The 15,624-nt window shown below is 36.7% G+C and overlaps 1 protein-coding gene across 1 annotated transcript; it reads right to left on the minus strand.

The window, feature by feature from the left end:
• Positions 1 to 9,605: 9,605 nt before the first annotated feature.
• On the minus strand, positions 9,606 to 14,664 carry LOC125247465 (mast cell tryptase-like). Its single transcript, XM_048158785.1, has 6 exons — positions 14,507 to 14,664; positions 11,844 to 11,864; positions 11,595 to 11,751; positions 11,227 to 11,507; positions 10,965 to 11,113; positions 9,606 to 10,708 (listed from the first exon to the last, which is right to left on the minus strand). Exons 1-6 carry the CDS (start codon positions 14,559 to 14,561, stop codon positions 10,409 to 10,411), a joined length of 963 nt encoding a protein of 320 aa, XP_048014742.1. The 5' UTR covers positions 14,562 to 14,664; the 3' UTR covers positions 9,606 to 10,408.
• Between the last annotated feature and the right edge of the window lie 960 nt (positions 14,665 to 15,624).

The following is a 15,624-nucleotide window of genomic DNA, read 5'->3' on the forward strand; positions in this document are numbered from 1 at the left end:
GATAAAGATATACTGATTCAGTGGAAAACATCATTTGAAATCAAAATCAAAGACCTTCAGGAAAACATTGTGAGAGAAACAAAGAGGAAATTAAATGAGGTTCTTCAGCAGCGAGACCTGAAGATGAAGATTGATGTTATGAGAGCACATCATGAAAACACTCTCTATGAAAAGAGCAAAGAACTCGCCTTAAAACACAAATACAAAACAAATTATGAAGAAACACTGAAGAAAGAGTCTGATTTGTTCTGGGAACAGAGTGTGAAGAAGATCATCAGAGACACTCCTGCGATCAAAGACATTGATGTAATGAGAGATGTGAGAGAGATGCTCAGTGACGTCTATGGAAGTGTTCCTGTAGATCACTGGAGGGGGAGGAGTGATATTTTCTCTGTGCCCAGTTATTCAGATTATATACGGTTAAAGAGATCCAGAGGAATTACAGGAGATTTAAGGCATCACATATTTGGTTTTGGTTCTCTATCTAAAGAAGATGAAGCCCAAATCAGATCATTAGTCTCAGATGTTGTTCAGCAGACAGACAGAATGATTCAGTCATTTAACATTTCAAAGATGGGCTACAACATCAGCTACATTCAACAACTCACAGATTACATCAAGGCAAGAGTAACACAACATCAGGAACGAGTGAATTATGTGTTCAGGAATGAATTCTTCATGGATTTGGTTCTTTCCATCTGTAAGAGAGCAAACAAGACGATCACTGACCAACACAGACTGTTCAGAGAAGCCAATGATCCTGTAATGTATGCTGAGAAGAAGAGAGAAGAGTACTATAGTATTTTCCAGAAATACTGTCATGGATCTGCATGGTGAGGTCATCTGTCAGAAACAGAAAGAGCTCATTGAGTGTCTATAAGAAGACTGCCAGAGATCTGACAGATGATCAAAACAACATATTTCTGAACATATGCCTCATTGATAAAGCTCAAGATGATTGATGTATCTTATAGTTTATTACTAATCTAAACAGCTTAATCTCTATCATGAACTGAAAAAGATCTTTGATAAGGACATTAATGACAGACTGTTGATGAAATATGATTGAAGTGTGTGTTTGTTAAAGCTCAGTGCTGGAATCAGACGATGGAGGAAAGTGTGAGAAATAAACAGATGTGTGAATCAAATCTCTCAGACCTGTCAATCTGATTCATATTGATTCATATTCATATGATTCACTCCACACAAATACTGTCAACATTAGGGGTGTGACGAGACCAGTATCTCACGAGACGAGACGAGACTCGAGATTCAGTTCACGAGACGAGACAAGATGGCGAAATACATGACTAGAAAAAATATTCTGCAGGTGTATTTGAAACGTTTTAACTAATCATTTTGTAATGAATGTCATTTCAGTTCTACTTTCTGAGACTGAATTATCATATGCAGTAAAAGACAACAATACTCAAGTAATGTAAAAGGTTTTGCCACTAACTCAACTGACGGACTTCTCTTCTGTATGATTTCAGTCTCTTCAGATCTTACTGTACATGAATTATGAGCTTCTACAGCTTTTGACCTCCTAACTGAACTCCTCTCCACAATCTGATCACAGAAATAAAAACAGTATAAATAAAAATGGTAACACTTTACAATAAGGTCTCATTTATTAACATTAATGTATTAACCAACATCAACTAACAACGAGCAATATATTTGCTACAGTATTTATTAATCTTTGTTAGTTGATAAAAATAGTCATTCATTTTTAGTTCATGATAGTTCACAGTGCATTAACTAATGTTAACACATGAAACCTTATTGTTTGTACTAGTAAATAATAAGAAGAGAAAACTGTTATTCATTTTTATGGTAACACTTTACAATAAGTGCAACCATAATCGCACTCTCTCAATATTCAAAGATCAAATAAGACCAAATGTTTCTTTGATACAGAGCTGAGAGATGGTTACAACTACACTGCCCAGCCTAAAATAGCTTTCATATTGAGAGATATCTGTATTCATCAGTGAGCCGCTTTCAAAATGCGGGGTATTGAAATCACGTTGGAATGCGCGCGCGCGTTTACTTTCACTTTCAACGGTCGCGCGTACTCTGTAAATATGGAGCGGCGGCGACCGTTATCCAACTGAATTAAATGTTTTTTTTTATTTAAATACAAAGCAAAACGACAGTGGAGGCATAATGTAAACGTAGCGGTGGCATATTCTGTCCTAATCATCCTAACACTGTCATGGCAACATCACGAGACTACTTTTCGCCTCGACGAGAAATCTCGTCACAGTTTAGTCTCGCGAGATCTCGTGCCACGAGATCTCGTCACACCCCTAGTAGATACTGAAATTACATTTAAATAATTTTCCATTTCTTTTAGGAAGACAGAAAAGACAGGTTTACAATTGGAGAATTTGCATTTGTGAATGTGAAATTTGCTTAGGAAAAAAATTAGATTTATAACAAAACAGATATTGTCATTTGTGGGGTCTGAGTCATAATACCCAAATATAATATTTCTCATATGTACTGAGAAGCCTGGCAAAATTTTACACTTGACAAACACAGCAATATCATTCCAAAGCTTCTGAGTGTTGTAACATGACCAGAATAAATGTACCACGGTTTCATCATAATTCGAAAAAAAAGAGCATGTTATCTCAAGATCAGCTTTAAATCTTTGTATAAACTTCTTTACAGGGTAAAACCTGTGTATGAGTTTAAAGGAAATTTCTTTCAGAGAAAGAATTTTTGCTGTAGAGACCAGATTTTTTTCCAATTAAGGTTAACAAACAAGTTATTCCAAAAGGAGATGACAGGAGGAACAGAAATCAAATTCTGAAGAAATAAAGATCTTATTTTATAATTTTTGGCTTTCGACTCAGAGAAACACATTTGACCAATAGGAGTATCACAAGGTCTAGGAAAGGATGCAGTAGATGGAATTATTAGAGTTTTTAAAAAGCATACATAAACCAGAAGGGATAGCAAATTCTTTTGGGGTTATTGGTATTTGGTATTTGAAAATAAATTCTGAGTACCTGAACAAAAGTCCTTGCTCATTAAACAACTGCTCCACCAGAAATAAACCATTACTGAACCAACTATCATAAAACAGAGACTTATTCTTGAATAAAATGTTCTTATTGTTCCAAATAAAACATCTATGTGACGAAAAGTTATGCTTATAAATTAGAGCCCAAGCGAATCATTCAAGAATAAGGCTGTATCATCTGCTAATTGAGTAATTTCTATTTTAGTGTTGCCAATTGTGATGCCCTTTAACTGACTATTATTGATATGTGTGCTAAGGAACTGTGTTGCAATTAAAAATAAGTAAGGGGAAACTGGACGTCCTTGACGAACTCATCGTTTTAGAAAGAATTTAGAATGAAGTACCATTACTTAATTTGATAGAGCTGTTTCCGTTTATATGTAAAGCATTTGAACCATTCTGCAAAAGGAATCGCCAAAGCCAATGTTTTGCAGAGCCTGAAATAAAAATTTGTGTTCCAATGTGTCAAAAGCTTTGAAAAAATCTAAAAATAAAATGAAGCCATCACTGTCTATTAAATCTGAATAATCTAACATATCTAGTACTAATCGTATATTATTGGAAATGTGTCTTTTCTGCATAAATCCTGACTGTGTTTCGTCAATGATAGAGTTCAAAACATATTTCAATCTTTTTGCTAGAACTAAAGCTATTATTTTATAATCATTATTTAATAATGTAATTGGACGCCAATTATCTATTAATAAGAGATCTTTGTTTAATTTTGGGATAAGCGTTATTAATCCTTGACATAATGTGGCTGGAAGTAATGTTTTCTCTATACTTTCCTCATAAACCTTTAATAAGAATGGTGCTGTACTATGAATAAACAGCTTGTGAAATTCTGAGCTGAGTCCATCTGTCTATGCTGCTATCTAAAGCCACATTAATATCTCCACCAAATATAAGCATGGACTTTGGGTACTTAGTCAATAATTTTAACACATGTTCCTCTAAACGACTAATAAAGGCTACATTTTCTTTCTGCTGGTTATAACCATAAACACAAACAAGAATACAGGTCACATTTGAAATGTCAGTAACGAGACAGATAAAACGTCCACCTGCGTCACTTTAGTGAAAGTACATCTGAACAGCAGCTCCACTCCATGTTCCACATCACTTCCTGTGGCTTCTCTGCTGGAGACTCAATCAGCTCCCTAGTTCAGTATTCAGGGCACTGATCAGGGAGTCGGCCACATTCATTTACATGATTCATACTGATTCACGACCTAGAAAGCTGATTGAGACGCAGGGTCGAACTCCGTAGCACATGCTCCGACTCTCCTGATGCTGATTTTAATTTGTGTGTGGTTGAGTGGACTTTTTATGTTTTTAAATTATTTTTATTATTTTCTAAAGTTTCTTTAAAGTTTTTAGTTTCTGAAAATGGTTAGCCTACATGCAAGGCCGTTCAAAAACTGTTGCTCGTTGAGATTCTGATGCTGGTGTCACACTTATTCATCAAACCCATGTGACAGTGGGGCACCAATCATATAAGAGATGCTCTCGTGCTGCTTCGGTTCTCTGGACTATGACAACTGACCTGTTGGGTTTACCATTCGATGTCAGAAGGTCGTCGGCTAAACGACTGGATATAGAGGAGCGGGCCTTATAGTGCATGATTAGGGTTGATACTGGCATGGACAGCTCTTTACACTAGCTAAAAAACAAAAATATGGACTATATATTTGTTTGTCCTGCCAAAACATTCTCTGGCCTTGCCAAAATAAATAAATAAATGAAGCAACAACTTCAATGCTCACCCAATGCACAGGTCTGTTTTCATACTAGATGATTTTTTTTAACCATTGTAATCTGGAACTGTCACTACCTGGATTTGAGCAATACCTTAAATGTGGCACAAGAGACAACAGAATCCTAGATAAATGTTATGGGATTATTACTGCAAAGTCAAGGCCCCATTAGAGACCACAATACAGTGCATCCAATTCCAGCGTACAGGACAGTTTTGAAGGTTTGTAGTTTCTGCGTGGTCTGAAAATAACATTGAATCCTTTAAGGGTTGTTTTTTGCACAGATTGGGATGTTTTTAATAGTGCTGACCTACAGTGGTGTGAAAAAGTGCTGATTTTTAATTTTTTTGCATGTTTGTCTCACTTTTATGTTTAGGAAAACAAAATCCAAACCCACATGGCCCTCAATCCTATTGAGATGTGGCATGAATTTAAAAAGGGGGTTCACGCTCGAAAACCCTCCAATGTGGCTGAATTACAACAATTCTGCAAAGATGAGTGGGCCAAAATTCCTCCACAGCGCTGGAACAGACTCATTGCAAGTTATCACAAATGCTTGATTGCAGTTGTTGCTGCTAAGAGTGGTCCAACCGGTTTTTAGGTTTAGGGGGCAAGCACTTTTTCACACAGGGCCATGTGGGTTAGGATTTTATTTTCCGTTCATAATAAATATCTTCATTTAAAAACTGCATTGTGTGTTTACTTGTGTTATCTTTGATTCATGTTTAAATTAGTTTGATGATCTGAAACATTAAAGTGTGACAAACATGCAAAAAAATAAAAACAAAATCATGAAGGAGGCAAGCACTTTTTCACACCACTGAAAATAACTGATTATGTACATTTTTATACAGATAATGTGGTTACTAAAAGCAAGTCACTATTTGTCTAAACAACAAAGTTTATATTATTACTAAAGAGATAAAGCATTGTATTAATAGAAAAAGAGCTAAAAATGTATTTTTGTGGTCATGTTCAGTCATTATTCAAATAAATATGTCCAAAGAAATCAGCTGGTCCTGATGGTATTTCGTCCTTTTTATTAAAAGTCTGAGCAGAGGAATTGTCACTGATATGCTGCTCTATATTTCAAAGGTCTATTGATTCCAAAGTAGTTCCATTGTGAAGACATCATCAACACGACAGCCAGTGCCACAGTTCCTCAACAAACCGTCCATACCGGCGTGATGAATACAATCCTCAACTGGATGGAACTGAAATAAATACTTTGAATGTTGTGATCCTATCGGACTTATGATAGCAACCTGAATCGTAACAAAGCACTGTTCGCCAGTAGCCTGACGTGGTCATACTCAATTCTAGTTCGAATATGAGTCTGATACTGCTCCATTGGGCTTTGATTATGGGGGCGTATTTCAACCGATCCAGGAAAGACCTCAATTGGATAGACCTACAACCAATCAGAGCTACAGAGTAAGTGACGTATGTTGAGCGACGCATAGTTGTCAACAGAACTCTTCTTAGCGACCATCGGGGCCAGCTGATAAATCAAACTTTTGCCGAATCCCGTAGGAAGGACGGCAAAGACATCTTTCCCATCGACAAATGCCTTGATCGCGGTCCTCTGTTCCTCTTTTAAAATTAATGCGCTGTCGATATCTTCTATAACGGACGCGATGGCGGAATCTACACATCTCAGTTCTTCAACAACAGCCATCATTGTTGTAAACTAATTGACCTTTCGCAAAGACTCGCCCCCCTTAGTTACTGTTGCTTTGTCCGACAAGCCGTGGCGCTGTCACGCCACACAGAGTGGAAAATACATCGCGGAGCAAAGAGGAAACTGACAACACGTCGACAGACGAGACAGAGCAGGTTACTTATGATATTAAACAAAGTCCCAGCTTTCAAACTGTGTAGTTATTAAAAAAATTCAAACAATAAAAACCGTTTTGTGGCTCTTTAATGTGTTGTGACCATGATCGTGACAGATTGCTGTAGCGCCTCAGCTCAAGGCTCATAAACCGATCATCTCTTACTACGAGTCCATTTATAGCATCAAATAAACATGAATGTTGTTTCAAACGCGGAAAGACGTCAATATGCACAATTTTTCAAGTTTAACTCCACCGATGTTAATCTTCTAACTCCTGACTGCTTTGTCGGACAAAATAGCGGATGCGGCGTTCTGATTGGTTAGATCGCTTGTCAATCAAACTCCCCAAGCGCTCTTTGATGACGCGGCTGATGACGTTTCTGGTGATAATCTGTCAATCATCGCCCTGACAATGTGATTGGTCCGAACAGTTTCTGTTCGGGCATAATTACTCCTCTACGGATCGAGTCCAGACCGAACTCCCCGACCTCAAAATGTTGTGGGCGGGGCTAAGTTCGGCTGGCATCCAGGCTATGCGCTCGCATGAGACATGCGCGTTAGCTGGAGCAACCTGAAACATAAGCTTTAAGCGTTACAGAAAACATTTGTGTGATAGTTCATATTTTGTTAATGATTTGAAATAGGCTATGTTATTTAAATGGGAATGTGCAAGGCTACAAGCAGTTCTTGAGATTTGAAGTTTGTTTGCATTACTGTTGCACACGATAGGAATAGTAAAACTCAATGATCACCGTTCGCTTACATTAACTCCGCCCGCTCTGCTTCTGATGGCTGGGGTCACTCGTGTTTTTTCACCATATTTCCTGGCTCATACTTTGCAAGTTACAAAACACGCACAGCGCTGACTGACTCCCAACACGGCCGGGTGATCTCCGAATCAAATCGGCTCGGGTATACACACTATGTTAATTAGACCCGGGAACCGAAGTAATAGATTAGGACCCGACCCGGACCCGGCTGACCATTTAAAATATAGTCCCGAACCCGTACGGGTCCCGGGTCGGGTCCCGGGTCCTCGGGTCTCGGGTCTTCTTTGTAGACCTCTAGTGCTCTGTAATCAGTCATATGTGTTAAATTAATGGTTTACAGTAAGAAATACGATTGATAACTAACTGATGATGAGAAAATATTGAAATATGCATGTTGAAAAAAGAGATAAAAGATAGTTTGTCATAAAAAACCAATCGGAGTTCAATCAAATGAGTTGTTAAAATCAACTGCGTCACACGTAGTTTGATGTGCATTAGTTCATGCAAACTGAGCCAATTTGTGATAGTTTGATATTATTAATCAACTATATGGGAATATACTGTTAAGAAAGAGAATTTAGAGTATGTGATGATGTGCATGTATGACATTTAGTTGTTTTATTTTGTTTTTATTTAGTCATAAAATATGTCAGGCATTGCTCTGTTTAATGTTGACTAAGTGGGTATATTCTCCCAGTATTTTATTTGTAAAATAAATTATGTTAATATGCAGTTGGAGGAAGAAAAAGAGAAAGATTTGAAATTTCATGTGCTTTATATCTGTTGTTAATTCAGATGAAGTGAATGTGAATGAGTGATAAGTTTTTCTGCATTATGCAGGTTGTTTTTTTTTTCTTCTTCTCTTGTTTGTTGTTGATGTGTGCTTCTTTGATCGTGGGCGAGTGAACGGCGAGCCAACAGTGCCTAGTTGATGTCGCAACGCATCCTTTTATTGCATCACATTCAGCATCCTTATTCTATCATCAATCCCTGGATACAGACAAGAGAATACAACACACCATACACTTTGGATACCTTGAGTGAAACTAAGTTTAAGACTACCCGGGTAGTAAATCTTTTCTCTGTCACGTGACTACTTCTACTTTTTTTGTTTCTTTTTTTTTCTATTCTTCTTCTCTAAATTTTTTTTTTTCCTGGAAGGATCTGACTTTATCCAAGAGACAAATAGTAGCACAAGGAAAAGACTCTGAACAGTGTTTTGGGAAACCTTTCTTTTATTGGTCATTCCAAAAAAAGGCCTGATTGTATTTCCTTTTAGTTTTGTTTGACTGTTTGCAAACTTTGAACTATTTTTTTTTTTTAATTGATGGTACCAATACAATATTTTTCTTCTTCCTTAACAAGTTGTAGTGAAATTGCTGTCTCAAATCCTCCTTACGAACTTAGACGTTAACTATACTGTCACGCTACTGTGCCATTCATCCTTATTAGTTCATTTGAATACTAGAGCGATACAATGGGTTACATCCCGAAAGTGGCGAGCCAGCCAGGAGGATTCTTATTGACAGCTTCAATTTTGATTGTTATTATTATTTGACATTTAAAGTTCAAATTCAAGTGTTCTGAAAATTTTCTTTTTGAGACCAACAAAGTCATTGTATTTTGTTTCATATTCATTGCATCATGGATATTGAAAGGGCATTTGGTGTAGATGTACAGAAGTCCCTTTGCGTGTTAAACCTTTCTGGGGCTAATCCTAATGATGACTTAGTGGCATCTTTTGCTACTTATGGAAAGGTAACTAAGGTTGTACGGGTGGGTAAAGCGGATAGAGTCGGTCAAACCAAAGCAATTGTCGAGTTTGATTCTGATCAGCTAAATTCTTATATTAAAACTATTTTATTTTGATTATGTTTAAAATAAATTAGTATTATAGTTCATATTTTCTGATTTTCATAATATCTGTATAAATTTCATTATTTTACCATTAAGTGACATATCAACCATTTGGTAGAGGCTGATATTTTAAAAATTATGGGATGTGTTGAAAAAAAAAATACATTGAGTGTGGTAACTAGTGACATAATGAGATAAAAAGATGCAAACAAAACAAAAATTGAAATGCCTTTTTCTTGGTGGGGCAGTTAAAGTTTAAGGTTAAACTTTTTTAAACTTTCAAAACTATCAGGGTTTACATAAAAACATTAAGACACTATGAAGAGAGAGAGCATTCCCAAAGTCAGTTCATTCTTTTGTGTTTATTCTGCTTAGACAGTGTGAATATTACATTTTCAACAAGTGGGATCCAATGCAGAGCTCCAGACTGTAAGAAATTGTAGTCTGCCTCTACCCAGATTCCACTCCAAGGTATATTTTAGAATGAGCTCATTCCCAAAATGGATTATTCATCATAGAGAAGAAGAAAGTCAGCTGGTATATTGTGTATGTCCCATTTGGGTTGATCACATCCTGATCAAATGGTCATCAATTGTAGAATGGGAATGGGTGTGGGACACAGAGAACCATCTCAGACAATGAGGTGTCACAACTTCATTAACATACAGACCACAGCTGGTAAAACATGAGAAATTACATTTACATGAAGGGTGGTAAACTGTAACAGGATAAAAGGTTTGATATTTGGATGTTCTGGGTTCATTCCGACTCCGATGAACCCAAGGTACTACTTGTACTTTGTCACTGCTACGCTGCAATGAACATCTTCATCGAGATCTTCAACGTCCTCATCATTTTTTCTTACAAGACCCTAAATCAGTTAAGCTGGTTATTACATATAAACAAAAAAAGAAATGGTATTGTTATAATAATAATAATATTGGTCAATATCTACTACTTATGAAAACATGCTGAATTTCAGGGTATAGAAGCAGGAACTTCATTAGTGTATGCTCGTATAATGTCAATAAGAGATCATTTCATGAATCACAATATAATTTACATGTAATGTATAATGACAATATTAATAACATGTACAGCACAACTGTCCACTTCATCAAAGAAACCCTGAGAGTTTCTGTTCAAACAATCTTTAGGAAGAGAGAAAGAGGGAGAAGGTGAAAGGAATGATGGAGAATGTGAGAGAAAGGGAAAATAAGAGGAGGTTGGGTGCACTTCTGAAGTTGGAGTTGGATGTAGGCTTTTCAGTTTTGAATTCAACAAATCCAGGTGGGTTGCTGCTCATGTAAGACTTGATCCAGTCCTGGTACTGAGAGACTCTGGCTAACACGCCAGGATATCTGGGGTGAGCACATCCTGCACCAAAACTCACAATGCCGGACTGAATCCACAGAGAGTCTTTCTTACTGACCAATGGACCTCCAGAGTCTCCCTGTATTCACAAACATTCAGCATTTATATCTCTGACGATGTACAGTAAACAGTTGTTACAGATATAAAGGTAAAAGAATGTCAGCCGTGTGTCCACCAAAGCACTTCAGTCATCAGAAATCAGTCAGAGTAAACACGGGGCTTAATTAAGCAACTAGGCTGGCAGTGTAAAGTTTGCAGGTGACCAAAACTGGTGAGTAGTGTCTTGTAAATTGCTTTGTATTAAAAAGTGTTAAAATGAATGACTGATGTCTTACCTGACATGAACCTTTTCCTCCCTGATTTAACAAACCAGCACAAATCATATTGCTTGTGATGCTGATGTTAAACCCTCTATAAGCATTATCACAGTCACTGTTGCTCACAATGGGTATCGTCACCTCCTGCAGTGTATCAGGAAGTGTGCCTGTGACAGATCAGAGGACACATTTTATGGCTTTAAAAACCATTTCTAGGTAAATTATTGAGTTTTAGGGTATTGTTTGTATTCATGTAATTGGCAAACAAATGTTCACTTACCATTATATTGTAGCAACCCCCATCCAGTGACCCAACTCTCTGTACCTGCAGAAAATACACTACCAGCCGCCGCCAGACAGACCGGCTTAATGTAATCAGAGAAATTCACAGAAGAGTTGAGCTGAACCAGTGCTATGTCGTTGTCAAAAGTAGAGGCGTTATAGTTACTATGTCTGATGATTCGTCTTGCTGTCCTGATTATCTCATGAGGGTTTGAGCCGGATTGTTTCAGACGCCCAAAGTACATCACAGTGTAAGGATCACTGACATTACTAGAATTTCTGGTTGTAAATAGAGAAAGTCTGCATTAATTCCACTATTATCAATCTACAGTTGTATCTTCAGTTTTATTTAAGCTTTCAACATACTTGAAGCAGTGAGCTGCAGATAAAACCCAGTCTTTATTGATCAGAGTCCCACCACACAAAGCGCTACGGGCACGAATCCTGACTTGCCACGGCCATTCTCCTGCCGTCGCATCCTCCCCTCCAACAATCCTGACATTGAGAGGGGCTCGACCACACACTGATGAGAGAAAGACAATGTGGGAATTCCCAATTAAATTAAAAAGATTGTGGAACAAGAGTCTTATGGTCATTAAGAGTATGATAACTTACCATCTAACTGGCAGAGAGAACCTGGGAAACAGAGACCAAACAATTAGATGAACAAGTACGAAACTGATCAACTGGTTTGTAGCCTGCAATCTCAAGCCCAAAGTATACTTCAACTGTCCATGTTCTGCGATGGTTAGTTCACTGTCCTCGTCACGTGATTTTCATCATCAGGAGTGTTTTCTAATGTCTGCACACACCGTCCATGTGCAGCAACTTCCTATAACTTCGATCTTGTGAATCAGTACAAATCCGGCACTGGTAAGGGCACCGGATTTATTACACATTAGGACCACTTACCTATATAACTGACTTTGATTGCTCATATAATTTGAAACTTCCATCAAAGCCACTGGAAGTGTTCGAGCGGCAATATTGCTATTCCCTACCAACAGAGGGCATCATTTGCCGCTTTTCCACTGCGTGGTTCAACTCGGCTCTGCTCGGTATGGCTCTGCTCGCTTTACTTTCGTATTGCTTTTCCTCTGTGGTTTAGTACCGCTTCAAAGTGGGTGGGATTATAGACTGATCGTTATAGTTGCACCGCCTCTACTGCCGTGGATTCGCTCCTCGTATACTGACCATGATACAGCCATTTCTTTTTTCAAGTTGTGTGTGACGGTAGTTTAAATCAAGTCGCTTTGTGAACAAATGATACTGCGGTGGCTGTTACTATTTAAATCTAATGGGTTTGGTGTTTCGTGTTTCAAATCCAATGACGCTGGTAGTGACGATTCTCTCTGACCAATCAGTGATCTGCAGTATTTACACGTATCGGTATGGCACACTTGGATCTTGGACCAGGGGAGACCGGGGGCAATTGTAACTAATATTGGTCATGTCGTCATTACTCAAAAACCTTTTGAAATATTTGGATACATTTTTTATGTCAGTAACTTGTATCTGTGTTCTACTTGTTAACAGTCACCAAATGTTTTTACAAGCAATGTTAGAGTATGGATTGAAGTCAAATGTTACATCTGCACCACATGCAGCAATTGTAACAAAACATATAATACCTTTATATAAATACCAATGACCACAATAAACTCCAGAGAATATGGATATAGTTAAAACTATTCAATATCCACTACATCCATATTATCCAGAACAATTCCCTTGCTGTTTCCTTGGTCTGAACCTAGACATGCTGTTCAGAGCCTACTCAGAAAAATGGATCCCCAGATTGAGAGGCAAAAACACTTTTTTTAAATTATTTGAAAAATAAATAATCTATTTTGATGTCCTTACTAAGCTGGACACTGTTTCGGTCATCAAAACAATACAGATTTAGTTTCATAGACATTAATGGTTAAGACAGTAAGAAGAAAATATTGTAGATGAAAAAAAAAAAAACTTGTATACCTCAAAAATGAGTTTTTGTAGATAAACTTTACCAAGTATGATTCAGAAGCTTGACCTTTGGCATACAGAGAGGGATCTCCACAGAGCACAAGAGTTTCATGGTTCTGTCTCATTTCTGATTGGAGTAAATTGAGATGTTACAATTGCAGTCCTTATTGTTTTTTTAGTAGGGATGGCCCGATACCAAGCTCATGTACTTGTATTCGTACTCGTAAAAATATGGCTTAAGTGGACGTAAACATGGATTCGGTCTTAAAGGGACCGTAGCCTATATTTGTCTATGTTAAATAAATTTATACGTGGTAAATAAACCTACTGTATCTGAAAAAACAAGTTAATTTAATTTGTATCTCTATAGTATTTGTTGTATTGTTTGTAATTTGTTTGTGAATTTCTTTTTATATAACAACAATATATATTGGTAATTATGCCCTTTGAAGGTTATTGGACACTGTGAATTTTTTTGTTCTTTAAGTTTGTGACAAGCACATAAAAATGATTACTTTTTTCATTAGAGTAATAATAAAGCAGCTGTCCATTCATTTGTCTCACTGTGTTATGCTTGGAAAACTGCAACATCACCAATAAATAAATAAATAAATAAATAAAAAAATTATATGTATCGGCGAGCTCTAGAAAAAAAGGATCGGTACTCGTACTCGGACCTTAAAAATGGTATCGGTGCATCCCTATATTTTAGATGTTATTTAGATGATTAAACTGTTCTTCACATTAAGAAAGAAGATGGTTCTTTAAAAACTGTTCACTGAAAGGTTCTTTGGGGAACCAGTTCTTCTTAGGCGTCGCTGTGCACTCCCCAATCTCCCATTTCTGATTTTACATGAAATATTTATTATTAAACCATTAATATTAATGGTATTTACAGTACTTGTAGTAAAATAGACAGATACTCATACTTTATTATTATCACGGTTTTCCATATTTGAGAAGAATTTAGCTTCATTTACTCAACCAGCCAATTTATGTATTTGGTATTGAATAAGTCCATATGCAACTCATCCAATAAAAAATGATATAAATAAATACATAAATAAATTCATACTAAAAGCACAACATACTGAATATTTATCCTTAAAACAAGTTTCTTGAATTTGAGCATAAGGCTTTAGATCAAAAAGTATTTTGAGATTATGAGAAACACAAATTCAGTAAAGTTGGTAGTGTTTGTGTTTGTAGTCGATTATTGATTTGTGTTACAAATGTCCCTAACAACTGCAATTCAAGGAAGCCATTAAAAATTAAACATATAGCTAATTTAACAGATTTGTGTAAGATCTTACCTGCTATGCTGAGAAGTATAACTCCAGCAACACTGAAAGCTGTGCTAAACTTCATACTTATGTTCTGGACTGGTTCAGACTGCTGTTTCTTCAGCTGTCAGATAGAGAGATGTAAAAGCAGGTACTGCCACATTCATCAAGTGTTTTCTGCTCCTGCCAACACGAGTCTCATCTTTTTGGAGATGCCTTTTTTCTGTCAGTATTTACAGTACACGCCCTGGACACCTTTAGTGGAAATGTACAGGTTTATTATTAACTGCCTTTCAGTTCAAGGTAGCTTCACTACACATTAAAGAGAAAGTTCACCGAAAAAATAACATTGTCCCATGATTTACTCACCCTCAAGACCTTCTTTCAGACGAACACAATCAGAGTTATATTAAAATACATCCTGCACTGTTAATTATTTCCCTGTTAAATAACAGGAAATTACTGGCAGCAGGGTTACCATTATTTTCCTGTTATCTTAACAGTTAATCCCTGTTATTTTTTTTTATTTTTTTTTTACAGTGCACTCCCTGTAATGTTCTTCAACAGGAATTTACTGTGAATCACAGAAAAAACAGGAAACAACTGGCAGCAGTGTTACCATTATTTTCCTGTTAAATCACCATTTATTTTGTTTCCATTAAATACACCGTTTTTTTTACATTTTACAGCTGCGCTGTGATTTCACAGTAAAATACTGGCAGCTGTGGTTCCAGCCATTTACTGTAATTTTACGGTTTCAACACTGTTTTACATTGTACTTGCAGCAATGGTTACAGCTATAATTCTACAATAAAGAAAAATTAAAACAATACATAATTAACAAATCTCTAGTATATGTAGTATACAGTATACTGCAAACAGACATGTCAAACTACTTTTCACTAGATGGAGAGAAAATAAATAAAGAAGAAATAGATTGTGGTGCATCATTTGCTATTTATTAAAACAGGCAAAAAAAGGCATTGACAAATTGGCTGAAACTGACCCAAACTGATTATCAGCATAAATACACAATAAGTTAAAGGGTTAGTTCACCACAAAATTAAAATTCTGGCATTAAGTACTCACCCTCATGTTGATCCAAACCCGTAAGGCTTTCGTTCATCGAACGACATGAGGGTGTGTAA

This window comes from Megalobrama amblycephala, linkage group LG1, assembly GCF_018812025.1.
Source record: "Megalobrama amblycephala isolate DHTTF-2021 linkage group LG1, ASM1881202v1, whole genome shotgun sequence".
Lineage (NCBI taxonomy): Eukaryota > Metazoa > Chordata > Actinopteri > Cypriniformes > Xenocyprididae > Megalobrama > Megalobrama amblycephala.

What these genes read in the sequence shown, in the direction of transcription:
- LOC125247465 (XM_048158785.1), bottom strand. Translation starts at nt 14,561, where the DNA reads ATGAAGTTTAGCACAGCTTTCAGTGTTGCTGGAGTTATACTTCTCAGC. An exon ending in TTCTCTCTGCCAGTTAGATG is followed by an intron (nt 11,752 to 11,843) that starts GTAAGTTATCAT and finishes TTCTCTCATCAG; the next exon opens with TGTGTGGTCGAGCCCCTCTC. An exon ending in GGGGTTGCTACAATATAATG is followed by an intron (nt 11,114 to 11,226) that starts GTAAGTGAACAT and finishes GATCTGTCACAG; the next exon opens with GCACACTTCCTGATACACTG.